The sequence below is a fragment of the Xenia sp. Carnegie-2017 genome, unplaced genomic scaffold, assembly GCF_021976095.1.
Source record: "Xenia sp. Carnegie-2017 unplaced genomic scaffold, XeniaSp_v1 HiC_scaffold_2, whole genome shotgun sequence".
NCBI classification, from domain to species: Eukaryota; Metazoa; Cnidaria; class Anthozoa; order Malacalcyonacea; family Xeniidae; genus Xenia; species Xenia sp. Carnegie-2017.
In genome coordinates, this window is record NW_025813482.1 from 4,687,361 (window position 1) to 4,706,639 (window position 19,279).

Here is a 19,279-nt window from a genome sequence, read left to right on the forward strand (position 1 = left end):
AATTATTGTGGTTTAAGCGATATTGATTATTTCAGTTTGGAAACGATACCGGTAATTTCATCTTCTATGCCATAGAGTTGTTAGAGTTTACTGGTAAACATCAATGGAGCAAGCGTAGGATCATTGGGGATGCAAATTTTCCGTGAGGGATCATTGTAATGTCACCCCATGTCACCCGAATGCATTGTTCTAGAGAAAACAACATGGCGAAAATTTTTTTGTAGGTGTGTTCCATCTTTATACGTCGTTGTACTCTTATAATATTGGGAAAGGTTGTCATATATGAATCAATAATGTCAGATAGGAAAGCAGAATTAGAAAGGAAACGTAAAAAACTTGAGGAAATCAGGCGAAATAGAGAAAATAGAGTAAGTTAATTCTCTTTCATCATCTCAACATTAAATGATATTATATACTGCTTTATTGACGTATGGATATAAACTGAAGAACATATTTATAAGTGGCTACGTTTTGTTGGATAAGCATTTCAAAAGACAATGCTATAAATGTTTTGCAGTTCTATGATTCGCTGCTCTTGATTTCACCATCGTAACGTACATAACACGTCATACAAGTGATATAACAACAATATGACACATGTAATATCTTATTTATTTGAGTAATTTGACCTGCTGTTTTCAAAGCTTCCCAGGAACCTGAAAAATTTTTGCTTAAGGATGTTTCAAAGCTGGTCTTAAGAATGTTAGAGCCTTGCATTAAGTATTTTATGTAATTTTTTTCATCCAAAAACATATTACAACATCTTAACTGCCAAAAAGATGCTAAGTGCCTGCCATTATATCTGCTCTTTGATTGATATTGTGCATCATCTGAAATTGTTTATGTTATTTGTCATTACATCTGTATGAGACAGTGTGCGAATTAACAGTGTACAATGTGCAATTTGCACATCGTTTTAGCTAAAATGAAAAAAATTGCACATCACCTTTTCAAATGATGTGCAAAAATCAGCGCTTTTAACGAAAAACACTGTCATAAATCATGAATTTGTTCATGTTTAAAAATATTAATTTAGGAATTAGCGTTATATAATAAATAATGTAATATCAATTTGCTTATGCCTCTAAAGAAAAACTTTTGTCAAAAAAATTGCACATCGTTTTTTCTGAACTAATTCGCACACTGGTTTGAGATTGAAGTCAGTTGATTTTCTTTATTTGTGTGTTTCATCAATTGACAGTGCTGAAGCAGCTGAAACACTTGATTGATTGATTGATTGAACTTTATTAAAAGAGGGTAACATGTGACACAACAAGTGTGAAAAACTTGAAGCAATAGTTTATACAATCATTTATTTCATACATTCCTCTCTTTCTGATTCTTAGATTGAAGCTGGTAAAGCTGGTAAACAAACTAAGGAAAGTTCACAGGTTGGATCTGATCTTGATAGCAAAAGATATGAGGTTGATCAACTTTTAGACGGTATTGATTTCAGTGGCATCAAATCCACAATAACATGTGAGTTGCTATGTGTGCAATAAAAATATATTCATGTATATCCTCATTTTATATTATATTTGTAAGTACATCCATTTATATTGAATATAAAAATTAAAACAACAGATATGCCACTAACTATTTCATCAAGCTTAATTTCATGATTCTGCTTAGTAAAAAAACTCTGTATGAATGAGCTCACAAGCATAGCCAGCTGGCAATTGTTGGTCCTGCTATGCTAATTTTCTGTGTTCACATATTGGAAAAACAATAGATTTCTAAAGAAATGATTAATCATAGTGCTATAAAGTTTACAGTAGCAGTAGCAAAACTTATGAGCTGGGAATGCTACCGAATGAGCTTAATAAATGGAAGTAACATGCGTACGTAGCATATGTTGTAATTTTTCATTCAATGAATGAGTCAGGTTTTAACATTTATTATGTCATATATGGGTAGATGTTGTCAAAATTTTATTTTGGACATTGATAACTTGACAAATGTTTTATGCTAATCTTTACCATCAATAAGACAATTCATGCAAAACCATAAATTGACCCATAACATTACAGTTTTCAATGGATCTGTTTATACTTTTTAATATCATTTATGATTGTGTTAATTAGCTAAGAGCTCACCACAGAAACCTGTTGATGTATCACATTCCCCTCAATCTGTGCCATCAGAATCTCCTAACAGGTAATATTTCACTCAACTTGTCAGATTAAGTTGTTACGTACATACCTAACATATTCAGAAAAGATTTCAGTTGGCTAAGAAATACATGGTTCAAGCAAGACATTATAAGACCTTCATATAAATGGTCATACTCAAAATGTGAAGTGTTTTACTTTATGGTCTAAATTGCCACATAAAAAAAAATTAATCATAAATTTGCTGAACCATTTAATTTATTATAATTTTAATAATATTTGTGATTGAAATTACTATAGTAAATACATAGTATAAAATACATGGAAAACGTTCTGTACACCTGGTTTACACATTTTCTTACATATTAAAAACCAATGCTTATTGTATTTTTCGCACTTGCAGTACAAGGCCATCCAATCTTTCTCGTAACTTGCATGCAATCTGTTGCAACTTCCACCTTAAACATGTCAATAACACCTTGTAATATGTGAACTTTACCTTGTACCATAGCAATACATGTTATTGCACAAGAATTACACCTTGTAACATGAGAATGAAATGTTACGTCACTGTTTTCTTTCACAAAACAGATCTTTCTTGCGACCAGTGAAACTTTCAGTTTCAACATTGAATCAAACAAACATCCCTCCTAAAGAAATTGTGTCATATAACAAAGAAACCCAGACTCCTGTAGCACAGAAAACAACAGATTCAGGTAGAAAATATTGTTTGTTTATCGATGTTTAATTGGAAATAAATATCGTTGTTTCACTTATGTTGTACAGTAAAATGAAATACTTTTACAGATTTGAAATATTATTACTTTAAAAAAGATGAAGCTTTAGAGCAGTATTGCGCTTTAAAACTTTTCAATTGATTTTTGAAGATGAGGAACGAACACCTTCTGAAGTTAATAAAATCGAAAACACTGAAGAAAAAACTCAAGAGCCTTCTAAGGAAGAAGTTGAAGAAGTTGTCAAGGATAAAGGTTAGCCTTCATGTGGTGTTGTAACATCCACTTGTCATCTAATTATGAATATATTTTGGATATGATTAATGTGTTCGTGTATTATTTAGCTCCTGCTGTTGTAGAGTTGTCCGATGAGCAAAAAGAGAAAATTCTGTCTTCGGCAGATTTTCAAAGTTTTCTTGATCGAGCGAGTCGCATTATTGAGCGTGCAATATTTGAAAAAGATGTGACATTTGATTATGGTCAAACTGAAGATGTTGAAGGGTAAATTTTCAAATAAATACTACGCGCACATTGCTAATAATTACGTACGTAAGTACTTACGTATGTGTTGACTTGAGTGTGTTAGCTCCGTAAGACCCAGGCTTTTTTGCCTTTCATGCAGTTTCCATATTGTTGCACATTTACAACACCTTGCACTGAGGGGTTAAAAAGACCTTGTTGCTTGTTCTCACAATCATTTTGTATGGCGTTTTATTATTTTAAGTACGTAGAAATATTTTATTATTTTAGGGACAATCAAATGTTTGATAACATTGCCGTAAATCGCGAGTTTTACGATGAGAAATGGTCGAGAAACCGCGTTGTTACCAGTTTGGACTGGTCGACACAGGTACTACGTAACTATTGTTTACATTGTCATGTGTAGATTATCTGCTCGAGTTTGTTTTACAATTTTTTTGAGGGGGGAGGGGGAGGGTATCAAAAAATGACAGCTCCAAGAATGATGACAGAAAAACGACTTTGTTGTCATAACCAAAATTTCTTTTTATAAACTTTATTCTGGCCATTTAGAAACATAAACATACATACTTAAAAATATTCATATCAGTTAATTAGCTTCACTATTATGCCGAAAGTTATTAGCCATTTCTTGCTTGTGATAGACTAAATTGTTTCACTTTTTCTGCACAACCATGTGTAACTATTCGGAAAGATTCTTTGGTCATGAAGAAAGCTACATTAATGAATTACTACGTGCTTGAAATGTTGGGTTTTATCATTCCCATGAAGCTTTAGTTCTTGATATATACGTATATGTATCTCGATGTTGCCCAATCTTATGAGGAAGGAAACTGTTGATATGAATTTGTGTCGTAATGTTGTAGTATCCTGAACTACTTGTCTCGTCCTATTATAAAAATGAAGATGCACCACGTGAGCCTGATGGTGTAGCTTTGATTTGGAATATCAACTATAAGAAGACGACACCTGAATACATTTTCCATTGTCAGGTATTTCACACATCTTTTTATTGTTAGATTGTCTGACTTCAATTTCTCTCCTGTTGTTTAATAACAGTAAAACAATAATTTTATTATCAAGGAGAAAACAACTTAAAGAAACTTAGCCTTTCCTGAACATTTTCATTTCCAAGCTTTTTTTTGAAGTAAATTTAGTAATTGTAATTAGATGTCTTGGGTTTTGGTTTATGTTTTTCTGTGGTTTTAGCTCAAGTTGAACTGCAATTTCAACCCTGACATTGCACATATGTTATTTAACAGTCATAATAAGTTGACTAAGCTTATTGCGAGTAATGTTTTTATGTTTTGTCGCAATCAGCTTAGTGAAATTATTATTACTATTATATTTCTGAATAGCGAGTGGGGCATGATTAATTGACATATGTTTGTGTTTTTCCATTTTATAGTTGTGATAAAGTCGTAGGTCACTTTTGATAAAAATTTCATTTCATGAATTTATTAATCTTTAGTCTGGTGTCATGACTACAATGTTTGCACGATTTCATCCAAACTTAATTGTTGGTGGAACATATTCTGGTCAGATCGTGTTATGGGACAATCGCAGCAACAAACAAACTCCTGTTCAACGGACACCACTCTCAGCTAAAGCTCACACGGTATTATTTTACTTTAATGAATATTTTACTGCAACAATCAACTATTGTCACCCCTCTGCACTGTGGTTAGGACCGCAATGTCCTTACCTCTGCACTGTGGTTAGGACCGCAATGTACTTACCTCTGCACTGTGGTTAGGACCGCAATGTCTTACCTCTGCACTGTGGTTAGGACCGCAATGTTCTTACCTCCGCACTGTGGTTAGGACCGCAATGTCCTTACCTCTGCACTGTGGTTAGGAATGTCCTTACCTCTGCACTGTGGTTAGGACCGCAATGTCCTTACCTCTGCACTGTGGTTAGGACCGCAATGTCCTTACCTCTGCACTGTGGTTAGGACCGCAATGTTCTTACCTCTGCACTGTGGTTAGGACCGCAATGTCCTTACCTCTGCACTGTGGTTAGGACCGCAATGTCCTTACCATTGCACTGTGGTTTAGGACAGCAATGTTCTTACCATTGCACTGTGGTTAGGACCGCAATGTCCTTACCTCTGCACTGTGGTTAGGACCGCAATGTCCTTACCTCTGCACTGTGGTTAGGACCGCAATGTCCTTACCTCTGCACTGTGGTTAGGACCGCAATGTTCTTACCTCTGCACTGTGGTTAGGACCGCAATGTCCTTACCTCTGCACTGTGGTTAGGACCGCAATGTCCTTACCATTGCACTTTGGTTTAGGACAGCAATGTTCTTACCATTGCACTGTGGTTAGGACCGCAATGTTCTTGCCATTGCACTGTGGTTAGGACCGCAATGTTCTTACCATTGCACTGTGGTTAGGACCGCAATGTTCTTACCATTGCACTGTGGTTAGGACCGCAATGTTCTTACCATTGCACTGTGGTTAGGACCGCAATGTTCTTACCATTGCACTGTGGTTAGGACCGCAATGTTCTTACCATTGCACTGTGGTTAGGACCGCAATGTCCTTACCTCTGCACTGTGGTTAGGACAGCAATGTTCTTACCATTGCACTGTGGTTAGGACCGCAACGTTCTTACCTCTGCACTGTGGTCTAGGACAGTAATGTTCTTACCATTGCACTGTGGTTTAGGACAGCAATGTTATTACCATTGCACTGTGGTCACGAGAGCATTGTGGTCACCAGCAGGATAGATTTTTGATAGTTAACTAAACAAAGATGTCCACATCGTTGTGTTGTTTACTTACGTACTAATAATAAACCTATTTTCAATTGCGAGAGAAATCACGCGTTTTTTAATAATTTTGTTTTAAAAGCGTTCAGTAAAACTTATCGAACACGTTGCTACATTAGGAAAGCTGGGTTTTATTGAAATATTCTTCTTATTATTATTATTATTTTAACACAGCATCCTGTTTACTGCGTGAATGTTGTTGGTACGCAAAATGCCCATAATCTTATTAGTGTCTCAACCAATGGTAAAATGTGCTCTTGGAGCTTAGAAATGCTTTCACAGCCACAGGTATTTTATGAGTCGATGCTGAAATTATTTATCCATTTCCTGCACGCTGTTTCTGCTGTCACATAGATAAATGCATGCAATTTTAAGCATATCGTTTTGACAATTTTGTAAATTTGTTCTTTCTTAAATAATCCCTGATGCTGCAGCTGCCCTGCAAAGAAAGAACGCGTAAGGATTACTTTTGTCACCAAAGTCTTTTGTAATCCCGTATATTTTACGTACTATATTTTGAGTGATAATTCTATTGTCTACAAACAGCGTTATACGTAAATACCTAATGCACACCCCATTCCTCTACCTTAGTTATTGCTTGTAAGTACGATTACGGATCGATAGATAGTACATAAATTTTTATTAATAGATAGTTATTTTGACTTACACAGGAATCTATTGAACTTCACGATAAGACTTCAAAATCAATAGCAGTGACGAGTATGTCGTTTCTCGCCGGTGATGTTAATAATTTTGTCGTTGGCAGTGAAGATGGTATGGTTTACACAGCATGTCGTCATGGAAGGTAAACACACATTTTTTACATTTGTGTATTCATTTTTACATCGATGGTCTTACACAGCATGTTATCTTGGAAGGTAATCACACATTTTTTACATTTTTCTGTGTATATTTACATTGACCCCTTAAGGAACATTTAATCACATGCTAGTTTTGACAAATACACTTTTATAAGGTTTGGTTTTTTCTTCGTTGGATATATTTGGAAATTTGATATTGGGAAATGTATTTTTTTTACGATGTGTATTGTCATCCAAATTGTGTTACGGTTTTCACCGAAACATCTTTGATGCTTCCTCTTCCGTACATTTGATTCAAGATCACCAAAACATCTTTGATGCTTCCTCTTCCGTACATTTGATTCAAGATCACCAAAACATCTTTGATGCTTCCTCTTCCGTACATTTGATTCAAGATCACCAAAACATCTTTGATGCTTCCTCTTCCGTACATTTGATTCAAGATCAGCAAAACATCTTTGATGCTTCCTCTTCCGTACATTTGATTCAAGATCAGCAAAACATCTTTGATGCTTCCTCTTCCGTACATTTGATTCAAGATCACTAAAACATCTTTGATGCTTCCTCTTCCGTACATTTGATTCAAGATCAGCAAAACATCTTTGATGCTTCCTCTTCTGTACATTTGATTCAAGATCACCAAAACATCTTTGATGCTTCCTCTTCCGTACATTTGATTCAAGATCAGCAAAACATCTTTGATGCTTCCTCTTCCGTACATTTGATTCAAGATCACTAAAACATCTTTGATGCTTCCTCTTCCGTACATTTGATTCAAGATCAGCAAAACATCTTTGATGCTTCCTCTTCTGTACATTTGATTCAAGATCACCAAAACATCTTTGATGCTTCCTCTTCCGTACATTTGATTCAAGATCAGCAAAACATCTTTGATGCTTCCTCTTCCGTACATTTGATTCAAGATCACTAAAACATCTTTGATGCTTCCTCTTCCGTACATTTGATTCAAGATCAGCAAAACATCTTTGATGCTTCCTCTTCTGTACATTTGATTCAAGATCACCAAAACATCTTTGATGCTTCCTCTTCCGTACATTTGATTCAAGATCAGCAAAACATCTTTGATGCTTCCTCTTCCGTACATTTGATTCAAGATCACTAAAACATCTTTGATGCTTCCTCTTCCGTACATTTGATTCAAGATCAGCAAAACATCTTTGATGCTTCCTCTTCTGTACATTTGATTCAAGATCACCAAAACATCTTTGATGCTTCCTCTTCCGTACATTTGATTCAAGATCACCAAAACATCTTTGATGCTTCCTCTTCCGTACATTTGATTCAAGATCACTAAAACATCTTTGATGCTTCCTCTTCCGTACATTTGATTCAAGATCAGCAAAACATCTTTGATGCTTCCTCTTCTGTACATTTGATTCAAGATCAGCAAAACATCTTTGATGCTTCCTCTTCTGTACATTTGATTCAAGATCACCAAAACATCTTTGATGCTTCCTCTTCCGTACATTTGATTCAAGATCACTAAAACATCTTTGATGCTCTTCCGTACATTTGATTCACCTAACGAGATAATTATTATTTTCATCGACTTCACAAAAGTCTTTGTAATAGCTGTCGATATTGGGCTTTATAAGAGGGACGTTATCATTTGGGGCGATACTTGTAAGTACGTATGTAACTACACCGAATGAAAAGGATACCAAAATAAATTTTATGCGTAGACAAAGTTAAAGGAGTGGTGGTCTTTGTAAAGAAATTTCTAACGAAGCAACTAATTTGGGTTTTTTTAGTAAAACTGGAATTATCGACAGTTTTGAAGGAAACCAAACGGGACATGGAAGTCAAGGTCATCAAGGACCTATTACTGGAGTGGACACACATTCAGCTTTTGGACAGGTCATTGAATAATTCTCTGTATGCTGCTCGGTGTATAGAACTCTATAGTTGCCATCTGATTTCTGATTGATGTATGGCATATAGAAATCTAGTTTCCATCAGGATTCATCGGTCATTCGAGACTGTCATCAGTGTCACCCAATAGATATGCGTGGTGTATCAAAAAATAGATTTTCGAACATCACGCTGTTGTGTTCATTTCGAGAGTGTATTTTAAGGCGTCATGCATATCATTCATATCAATTGTGTTTGTAGGCATAGTAGATTATTCCGACGTTAAAATGATAATAGTAGTTTATTTCTGAACGGCTCTTTTTTTAACATTTGCCCATCTCTAGGAGACTAAGTTTTAGCTGTAGTTTCTTGTTCATACAGCGGTAAAATGGGAACAATGAAAACACTAGTGAAAATATGACAATGAAGTAACCGTCCCGAAAATTGCTTTTAGAGATGAAAAATTTCTCCACGGCGTTGTAAAATTTTTTAAGAAATAGTTTGACTATTAAATTACAGTGTATGTAATTTTGCATACAAAAATAACTGTATGTCACATAGAAATGGAAACATCGAGAGGTTAGATTGTGTCCACTTGCCTCAAATGGAGTATACAAGACAAGAAAATCCAATGTCATATAATAATGCACGGCTGCCCTTTCAGCGTCAATGCACTTTTAAAATTCTTTTAATTTCATAAACTTGTCTTGTTTTTCACGATAGCGTCCTTTTGATAATAGAATGAATTCAATTACACAAGCTTTTTGATAGATATTGATTGAAAAAAGGTCTGATTCCTAGTGATCCTCGTGAACAGTACTCTTTAAGACAATTGACTCTAATGTTTTTGGTTAATTGAATTTATTCCTTTCGTGAATAACACGTGATTGAGATTATGAATTGATTGAACATTATTATACGTTTAGATTGACTTCTCTCAGCTTTTTGTGACGTCATCCTTTGACTGGACTGTAAAACTATGGAGTCATCGGGTTAGCTAACGATAGATAATAGTATTGTTTTATTATATTATAGAATATTTCATCTGCCTGTTTATTTTATATTTTCATGCTTTTACATACGTGTTAAAAACGCGACAGTACAAATTTTACCATTGTGGACTGTTATGTTTCCTGAGATTTTACCTTATTTCTAGTTCTATGTTCCTTCATTCTTCTTGACAGAGCAAACAGCCTCTGTATTCATTTGAGAACAGCGGGGATTATGTATACGATGTTCAATGGTCTCCTATACATCCAGCTGTGTTTGCGACTGTCAATGGTGTTGGTAGATTGGATCTTTGGAATTTAAATAACGATACTGAGGTATAAATGCTGCCTTATTTTACTGTTCGATTTGTAAAATAGGAATCAAAAGATTCAAACTGAAATGTCAAACTTCAAACTCCGTCTGTCATCGATAAAGATTTACCGGAAAATAATTTAAGAGATCATTTAGATGCAGGCATTGCTCAATCAACTAGTCATTTTCATTAAATTCATCCTTTATTTCAATTTTATTGATAACTTATTTTTAGATACCAACGGCGAGTACAACTACAGAAGGTTCGGGCTCATTTAGTCGTTGTCGTTGGACTCAAAATGGAAATCATATTGTGACTGGAAATGATGATGGACGCGTCTTTTTCTTTGACGTTGGAGAGGTACACGTGCTATTTGCATGTTCTTAATATAAAGAAAGATGTTCATACGAAATCTTTTGGGGCTCTTGTGCTCCTCGTCATTTCCAAAGATAAAGAAATTTTTTTATGACCATGTCGCTACTATCACTGTCAACGTGCATCAAAGCTAAGATCTACTTAATTATATGAACCCAAATATTTCTTTATTTGCAGCAACTTGCAACTCCACGTAATGACGAATGGAACCGTTTAAAACGTACTTTATACGACCTGGAAAGTAGTCAAGTTAGCAAGCAACCTACTGATGTCACAACGCCTTTTTCTAGACTTATGTCATCTTAAAAGATTCTGTAACAGTATAGTTCAGGCAGGCAGACAGTCAATGCACTAAACACTGGCTGAACAATTAAATGTTTGAGTGCTATTACATGCTTATGAAAATAATATGTTAATTAAGCGTGTTCATTTGATTGTGCATTTATTTGCCTTTATGGTATAGAAATCTGTATAGATAGAATGTAATCTTAAGAGCAAACGTCTTCCATGACAACAAAATGCAGATATGTTTGTATTTGCTGTATTTGGTATCAGTGACAAATGAATAGATAATTTTAACAATGGTGTATTTTTTGTTATTATGTTATTCAAAGTGCTATGGTTAAAGTAAAGTACAGCGACGTGATGTTCCATTTTAAAATGGTGTTTTTCTCATTAATATTGTAGTCAAAAAATTGTCAAATTATTTCTCACTTCTCTTACAATCTTTTGTTTATCACTAAGTGTCTGAATCATTATCTACGTTGGTTGTCCTTGAAGGTCTTTGGGTGTTTTCATCTTCTCTTGAATTCTTTAAAAGATTGTTTTGTTTCAAAAAAAGCAAAAGTTGCGATGCATAAACGTCTTCTTCCTCTTTTTCTTCATTCTTTTTCTTTTTGGAGAGGAACTCTGCCTCTTGATAATCGTCACTTTTAAACCTACTCGAACTAGTTTCATTTACCACTTCTAGAGGAATAACATTTTTTGACTTGTAATAACCAACAACATTTTCCAGAGATGGGCTGTATGCGTGGTTAAAATATATTTCTCCAGATGTACGGCCAGTTGACATCACGCTCTCCCTAACATTAAATAATGCAGTTAATATTTATGGTGAAATTTAAGAATATTTTCAATGAAAGATATCAATGAATTAACCTCGTTATGTAATATTTCTTTCGTCTTCTCAAAGCCAGTACAATAAGCATTATGACAATTAACAGAAGCATACCAAGACAGAGCAAGAGCAATCCACAGCTTATTGTCATCACTATCATCTGAAATAATTATTTTATGGAGAATTATTTTCATTAGTTGTTCAGCTTAGATCTTTGAGATCAGTATGAAAATAGCTTGGGGAAAATGACCGAGCGAGCATACGCCAATCTAGGTGAAAAGAATTCTGCATGCATAAGGTTAAACAAATCTATAATTAACAAATTTAAAGGTAGAAACATTGGACCATGGTTTATCTTGGTCGGTAGAACATTGAAGTATGTTCTTATAAAGTATTTTTTTTCTCGATGATCCCAAATCTAATGGTGGGAGCTCTAATTTAACCTGTTTTCGTAGAATTGCATCTTGGTCCAATGTGTTCAGAGTTACAACTAAATAAAGAAAATAATCCAGCGTTTAAAGTATTCTATGCTTAAAACCATTGAGTTGCACGAGGTGAACTGAAGTTTACCTGCATTTCAATTCCTCTGTTTTATTGTCTAGCGTACATATGCCTTTGTTGGAACAGTATCCTGACGTACAAATTTCTGAAATTATTTTAAATTAACTAAATTAGAATGATGGAGCAAAGTTGGGGACATCGGGGTGTTGACTTCTTTTGCTGTTTTACCTCTCACTTTGACAACGGAAAATTGCAATGAACTGTTGCTGGTTGATGCTGTTTTAATTAAAGAACTCAGTTCCTCGGTTGTTATCGTTGAATTGCTCAAGAAAAACACGTCGAAACTTGCCAAAAGGCTGCCATTACTATGACAAAAGAAACAAATTCAATTTATTCGTGAGTCAATTTAAGACATAAAATGAGCGAAGCTTCTAGACTGACTAGACTTGATCTCAACTACACACTACAAAATATCTTTTTGCATTAGGAATATAATTTTGAACCTTTGAATGCAAAGAAATGTTATGTAATTAAAAAACCTTACCTGAACATTACATTTATCACATCAACCAATCCACGATTGCCTTTCAAAATGTTTTTAACCTAACGAAAAGGAAGACGTGAGGCATCAGCAAAAACAAGTTTGAACGAAACGTCAATCCAAGTATCACTTACCGTGGATATAACTTCTGTCGCTGTTTTTTTATACAGACTTGACGATGTGTTGGCGTGATCACTTGAGAAATTCCTGTTAATTATCTCAAGAGTGATAAAAAAAAAACGTTGTGACAACGAGTTCAAAGTTGTGAATGAAGACACCATTGTACTCATAGAATCGAATGATGATTCTTTAGATAAAGACATCATCGTAGATGTAGGACTGATTATTGAATCATTGGATAAAGACACCAACGCTGTTGTAGAATTGAATGACGATTCATTAGATAAAGACATCATCGCAGATGTAGGACTGATTATTGAATCATTGGACAAAAACACCATCGTGGTTGTAGTGTTGTATGATGATTCATTAGATAAAAACATCATCGCAGATGTAGGAATGATTGTCGAATCATTGGATAAAAACACCATCGTGGTTGTAGAATTGAATGATGATTCATTCGATAAAGACATCATCGCAGATGTAGGACTGATTGCTGAATTATTGGATAAAAACATCATCGTGGTTGTAGTATTGAATGATGATTCATTAGATAAAGACATCATCGCAGATGTAGGACTGATTGTTGAATCATTAGATAAAAACACCATCGTGGTTGTAGAATTGAATGATGATTTATTAGATAAAGACATCATCGCAGATGTAGGACTGACTGTTGAATAATTGGATAAAAACACCTTCGTGGTTGTAGAGTTGAATGATGATTCATTAGATAAAGACATCATCGCAGATGTAGGACTGATTGTTGAATCATTGGATAAAAACACCATCGTAGTTGTAGAATTGAATGATGATTCATTAGATAAAGACATCATCGCAGATGTAGGACTGATTGTTGAATTATTAGATAAAAACACCATCGTAGTTGTAGAATTGAATGATGATTCATTAGATAAAGACATCATCGCAGATGTAGGACTGATTATTGAATCATTGGATAAAAACACCATCGTGGTTGTAGAATTGAATGATGATTCATTAGATAAAGACATCATCGCAGATGTAGGACTGATTGTTGAATCATTGGATAAAAACACCATCGTGGTTGTAGAATTGAATGATGATTTATTAGATAAAGACATCATCGCAGATGTAGGACTGACTGTTGAATAATTGGATAAAAACACCTTCGTGGTTGTAGAGTTGAATGATGACTCATTAGATAAAGATATCATCGCAGATGTAGGACTGATTTTTGAATCATTGGATGAAAACACCATCGTAGTTGTAGAGTTGAATGATGATTCATTAGATAAAGACATTATCGCAGATGTAGGAGTGATTTTCGAAACATTGGATAAAAACACCATCGTAGTTGTAGAATTGAATGATGATTCATTAGATAAAGACATCATCGCAGATGTAGGACTGATTATTGAATCATTGGATAAAAACACCATCGTGGTTGTAGAATTGAATGATGATTCATTAGATAAAGACATCATCGCAGATGTAGGACTGATTGTTGAATCATTGGATAAAAACACCATCGTGGTTGTAGAATTGAATGATGATTTATTAGATAAAGACATCATCGCAGATGTAGGACTGACTGTTGAATAATTGGATAAAAACACCTTCGTGGTTGTAGAGTTGAATGATGACTCATTAGATAAAGATATCATCGCAGATGTAGGACTGATTTTTGAATCATTGGATGAAAACACCATCGTAGTTGTAGAGTTGAATGATGATTCATTAGATAAAGACATTATCGCAGATGTAGGAGTGATTTTCGAAACATTGGATAAAAACACCATCGTGGTTGTAGAATTGAATGATGATTCATTAGATAAAGACATCATCGCAGATGTAGGACTGATTGTTGAATCATTAGATAAAAACATCATCGTGGTTGTAGTATTGAATGATGATTCATTAGATAAAGACATCATCGCAGATGTAGGACTGATTGTTGAATCATTGGATAAAAACACCATCGTGGTTGTAGAATTGAATGATGATTTATTAGATAAAGACATCATCGCAGATGTAGGACTGACTGTTGAATAATTGGATAAAAACACCTTCGTGGTTGTAGAGTTGAATGATGACTCATTAGATAAAGACATCATCGCAGATGTAGGACTGATTTTTGAATCATTGGATGAAAACACCATCGTAGTTGTAGAGTTGAATGATGATTCATTAGATAAAGACATTATCGCAGATGTAGGAGTGATTTTCGAAACATTGGATAAAAACACCATCGTGGTTGTAGAATTGAATGATGATTCATTAGATAAAGACATCATCGCAGATGTAGGACTGATTGTTGAATCATTAGATAAAAACATCATCGTGGTTGTAGTATTGAATGATGATTCATTAGATAAAGACATCATCGCAGATGTAGGACTGATTGTTGAATCATTAGATAAAAACACCATCGTGGTTGTAGAATTGAATGATGATTCATTAGATAAAGACATCATCACAGATGTAGAACTGATTGTTGAATCATTAGATAAAAACACCATCGTGGTTGTAGAATTGAATGATGATTCATTAGATAAAGACATCATCGCAGATGTAGGACTGACTGTTGAATAATTGGATAAAAACACCTTCGTGGTTGTAGAGTTGAATGATGATTCATTAGATAAAGACATCATCGCAGATGTAGGACTGATTTTTGAAACATTGGATAAAAACACCATCGTGGTTGTAGAATTGAATGATGATTCATTAGATAAAGACATCATCGCAGATGTAGGACTGATTTTTGAATCGTTGGATAAAAACACCATCGTGGTTGTAGAATTGAATGATGATTCATTAGATAAAGACATCATCGCAGATGTAGGACTGACTGTTGAATAATTGGATAAAAACACCTTCGTGATTGTAGAATTGAATGACGATTCATTAGATAAAGACATCATCGCAGATGTAGGACTGATTTTTGAATCATTGGACAAAAACACCTTCGTGGTTGTAGTATTGAATGATGATTCATTAGATAAATACATCATCGCAGATGTAGGACTGATTTTGAATCATTGGATAAAAACACCATCGTGGTTGTAGAATTGAATGACGATTCATTAGATAAAGACATCATCGCAGATGTAGGACTGACTGTTGAATCATTGGATAAAACACCATCGTAGTTGTAGAATTGAATGATGATTCATTAGATAAAGACATTATCGCAGATGTAGGACTGATTGTTGAATCATTGGACAAAAACACCTTCGTGGTTGTAGTATTGAATGATGATTCATTAGATAAATACATCATCGCAGATGTAGGACTGATTGTTGAATCATTGGATAAAAACACCATCGTGGTTGTAGAATTGAATGATGATTCATTAGATAAAGACATCATCGCAGATGTAGGACTGATTGTTGAATCATTGGATGAAAACACCATCGTAGTTGTAGAATTGAATAACGATTCATTAGATAAAGACATTATCGCAGATGTTGGACTGACTGTTGAATAATTGGATAAAAACACCTTCGTGGTTGTAGAATTGAATGATGATTCATTAGATAAATACATCATCGCAGATGTAGGACTGATTGTTGAATCATTGGACAAAAACACCATCGTGGTTGTAGAATTGAATGACGATTCATTAGATAAAGACATCATCGCAGATGTAGGACTGACTGTTGAATCATTGGATAAAAACACCATCGTGGTTGTAGAATTGAATGATGATTCATTAGATAAAGACATTATCGCAGATGTAGGACTGATTGTTGAATCATTGGACAAAAACACCTTCGTGGTTGTAGTATTGAATGATGATTCATTAGATAAATACATCATCGCAGATGTAGGACTGATTGTTGAATCATTGGATAAAAACACCATCGTGGTTGTAGAATTGAATGATGATTCATTAGATAAAGACATCATCGCAGATGTAGGACTGATTCTTGAATTATTGGATAAAAACATCATCGTGGTTGTAGTATTGAATGACGATTCATTAGATAAAACATCATCGCAGATGTAGGACTGATTGTTGAATTATTGGGTAAAAACACCATCGTGGTTGTAGTATTGAATGACGATTCATTAGATAAAGACATCATCGCAGATGTAGGACTGATTGTTGAATCATTGGATGAAAACACCATCGTGGTTGTAGAAATGAATGATGATTCATTAGATAAAGACATTATCGCAGATGTAGGACTGATTGTTGAATAATTGGATAAAAACACCATCGTGGTTGTAGTATTGAATGATGATTCATTAGAGAAAGACATTATCGCAGATGTAGGACTGATTTTTGAATCATTGGACAAAAACACCTTCGTGGTTGTAGTATTGAATGATGATTCATTAGATAAATACATCATCGCAGATGTAGGACTGATTGTTGAATCATTGGACAAAAACACCATCGTGGTTGTAGAATTGAATGACGATTCATTAGATAAAGACATCATCGCAGATGTAGGACTGACTGTTGAATCATTGGATAAAAACACCATCGTAGTTGTAGAATTGAATGATGATTCATTAGATAAAGACATTATCGCAGATGTAGGACTGATTGTTGAATCATTGGACAAAAACACCTTCGTGGTTGTAGTATTGAATGATGATTCATTAGATAAATACATCATCGCAGATGTAGGACTGATTGTTGAATCATTGGATAAAAACACCATCGTGGTTGTAGAATTGAATGATGATTCATTAGATAAAGACATCATCGCAGATGTAGGACTGATTGCTGATTCATTGGATAAAAACTCCATCGTAGTTGTAGTATTGAATGATGATTCATTAGATAAAGACATCATCGCAGATGTAGGACTGATTGTTGAATCGTTGGACAAAAATCCCATCGTGGTTGTAGTATTGAATGATGATTCATTAGATAAAGACATCATCGCAGATGTAGGACTGATTGTTGAATCATTGGATAAAAACACCATCGTAGTTGTAGAATTGAATGACGATTCATTTGATAAAGATAATATCGCAGGTGTAGGACTGATTGTTGAATCATTGGATAAAAACACCATCGTGGTTGTAGAATTTAATGATGATTCTTTTGACAAGGACACAGTAATAGTTGTTGAATCGAATGATTCGACTATACAATAAAACAAAATAGCTAGTGCGTGAGTTTTTGCGACGATTATGACTATAATATAGTTATGTCTTCTTTAAAAAAACTAGGAATTGTTTTTAGTTCTTTCTGGTTTGGTTATTATGTGTTTGGTCATCAAAGATCATCTTTTCAGTAATAACCACTCATTTTGATTTATTTTTAGCTGAGACAATCCATAAGATAATTCAAAACATGCACTGAATAAGAATTTTGAAGTAGCCTAAGGTCTTCATTTGACTATTTCATGAGGCAAGAAGTCTTGGTATGTACAAAATGACTGTCGCCAAAAACGTTAAAATTTAAGGTTAATGAAGGCATACAGTTTAATTATACTTTTTACCTGCATTCATTAAAATAGTTATAGACTTTACTATTTGAAAACACAAAACATTTCCCTGAAACTTTTGATGAAGTTGTATTCGACGATGTTAAGAAAGATGTGTTAAATGTGGCAATTTGAATAAATGACATTTGCATCGGAGTTGATTTTAAAATTTTACAGTTCTAGTGAAGAAAGAAATTCTGTCAGACACTTTGTTCAATTTAATTATCAACTGTCAATAAAAGCTCGCTCTTCTTGCGGTTTTTATTGTTCTTTAGCCAACAGTGCATTCTGGTAGATTAAGATTTGTTTAGAATTTTCTCTTTGATTTTAAAAATTGTATGCGGTATACCTATCCATGCAATGACTACGATTATAAAACACAATTGTCCTTCAATACGGCTATGTGGAAAATGTCACGAGCATAAACTAAAAATACGAAAAACAACACCTGTTTTTACATTGTGTAGAAATAACGTTATCCAAAGTCCTATTACAAAGATCCACCTTGCGAGCGATCTGAATAAATCCATTTTCGAAATTGTTTTGGTTTCTTTTGACATGTTAGAAATACTCCTTCCTATTTCTAACTTGTCATGAATATCATGCAGAGTAATATTAACTAAATTTTAGCTGCGTCATAGACAGGTGCAAAAACGTCAAAGAACTGTAATAAACGTAATTCTGATGTATATCTACGAGTAATGGAAAAACGAAAAACGATGATTTTCATTATATTTACATGCAAAAACTAATCCCAAAGCTCTTTGATTAAGACTAGTTTTATGCGTAAAAGCGATACTTTTTTGTCAATTTGCTTTAGTGTTAAATCAATTATTAAATATGGCTATGACAGGACAAAGCAGGTGGTCAATTGTCTCAGATCTATTTGATGAAAACCATCTTTCTTAATGAAAGCAATAACTATAACAACCACTAACTTTAGTAAGAATTGTTTGATTTTATACTTTTTCATCTAAAAATGCTGCAAAATGTTATAAGTAGCTTTTTGGACCAAATATTTTGGATTAGTTAATTTGGTGAGGAACAACTAATATTATAGACGATTTGAAATTTAAATTACCTTAATAAAAATATTA

At 34.2% G+C, this 19,279-nt stretch overlaps 3 protein-coding genes across 7 annotated transcripts; 1 reads left to right on the forward strand and 2 right to left on the reverse strand.

Moving 5' to 3' along the window:
- The first annotated feature begins 173 nt into the window (after positions 1 to 173).
- On the forward strand, positions 174 to 11,060 carry LOC124439884 (cytoplasmic dynein 1 intermediate chain 2-like). The gene is made up of 16 exons (XM_046990164.1): positions 174 to 368; positions 1,347 to 1,479; positions 2,085 to 2,157; positions 2,703 to 2,827; positions 2,999 to 3,100; positions 3,190 to 3,346; positions 3,596 to 3,695; positions 4,192 to 4,317; positions 4,797 to 4,943; positions 6,275 to 6,388; positions 6,772 to 6,905; positions 8,694 to 8,799; positions 9,720 to 9,785; positions 9,978 to 10,118; positions 10,331 to 10,456; positions 10,649 to 11,060. The coding sequence occupies exons 1-16, from the start codon at positions 294 to 296 to the stop codon at positions 10,775 to 10,777; spliced, it is 1,854 nt and encodes a 617-aa protein (XP_046846120.1). The 5' UTR covers positions 174 to 293; the 3' UTR covers positions 10,778 to 11,060.
- LOC124439883 (uncharacterized threonine-rich GPI-anchored glycoprotein PJ4664.02-like) lies at positions 10,997 to 15,759 on the reverse strand. 5 transcript variants are annotated; one of them, XM_046990163.1, is made up of 8 exons: positions 15,519 to 15,759; positions 12,765 to 15,338; positions 12,634 to 12,692; positions 12,318 to 12,454; positions 12,159 to 12,234; positions 12,032 to 12,078; positions 11,630 to 11,748; positions 10,997 to 11,553 (listed from the first exon to the last, which is right to left on the reverse strand). In XM_046990163.1, exons 1-8 carry the CDS (start codon positions 15,744 to 15,746, stop codon positions 11,506 to 11,508), a joined length of 3,288 nt encoding a protein of 1,095 aa, XP_046846119.1. In that variant the 5' UTR covers positions 15,747 to 15,759; the 3' UTR covers positions 10,997 to 11,505. The 5 variants fall into 5 exon arrangements, with proteins under 5 accessions (XP_046846119.1, XP_046846117.1, XP_046846118.1 ...); XM_046990161.1 differs by having other exon boundaries at positions 12,765 to 14,798; positions 14,979 to 15,759; XM_046990162.1 differs by having other exon boundaries at positions 12,765 to 14,348; positions 14,529 to 15,759.
- Positions 13,374 to 18,775, reverse strand: LOC124439885 (pheromone-regulated protein PRM7-like). The gene is made up of 3 exons (XM_046990165.1): positions 18,631 to 18,775; positions 15,788 to 17,839; positions 13,374 to 15,608 (listed from the first exon to the last, which is right to left on the reverse strand). The coding sequence occupies exons 1-2, from the start codon at positions 18,740 to 18,742 to the stop codon at positions 16,686 to 16,688; spliced, it is 1,266 nt and encodes a 421-aa protein (XP_046846121.1). The 5' UTR covers positions 18,743 to 18,775; the 3' UTR covers positions 13,374 to 15,608; positions 15,788 to 16,685.
- Between the last annotated feature and the right edge of the window lie 504 nt (positions 18,776 to 19,279).

Excerpts from the sequence above, each read along its gene's own strand:
- LOC124439883 (XM_046990158.1), bottom strand. The coding sequence starts at position 15,746 with ATGATGTATTTATCTAATGAATCATCATTCAATACTACAACCACGAAG. Across the intron at positions 12,455-12,633 it reads GTGATAAATGTAATGTTCAG|TAATGGCAGCCTTTTGGCAA; the intron begins GTAAGGTTTTTT and ends CTTTTGTCATAG. Across the intron at positions 12,079-12,158 it reads ACAGAGGAATTGAAATGCAG|TTGTAACTCTGAACACATTG; the intron begins GTAAACTTCAGT and ends TTCTTTATTTAG.
- LOC124439885 (XM_046990165.1), bottom strand. The coding sequence starts at position 18,742 with ATGTCAAAAGAAACCAAAACAATTTCGAAAATGGATTTATTCAGATCG. Across the intron at positions 17,840-18,630 it reads TCTACACAATGTAAAAACAG|TCGAATCATTCGATTCAACA; the intron begins GTGTTGTTTTTC and ends TTTATTGTATAG.
- LOC124439884 (XM_046990164.1), top strand. The coding sequence starts at position 294 with ATGTCAGATAGGAAAGCAGAATTAGAAAGGAAACGTAAAAAACTTGAG. Across the intron at positions 369-1,346 it reads GGCGAAATAGAGAAAATAGA|ATTGAAGCTGGTAAAGCTGG; the intron begins GTAAGTTAATTC and ends TCTGATTCTTAG. Across the intron at positions 3,101-3,189 it reads AGAAGTTGTCAAGGATAAAG|CTCCTGCTGTTGTAGAGTTG; the intron begins GTTAGCCTTCAT and ends TGTATTATTTAG.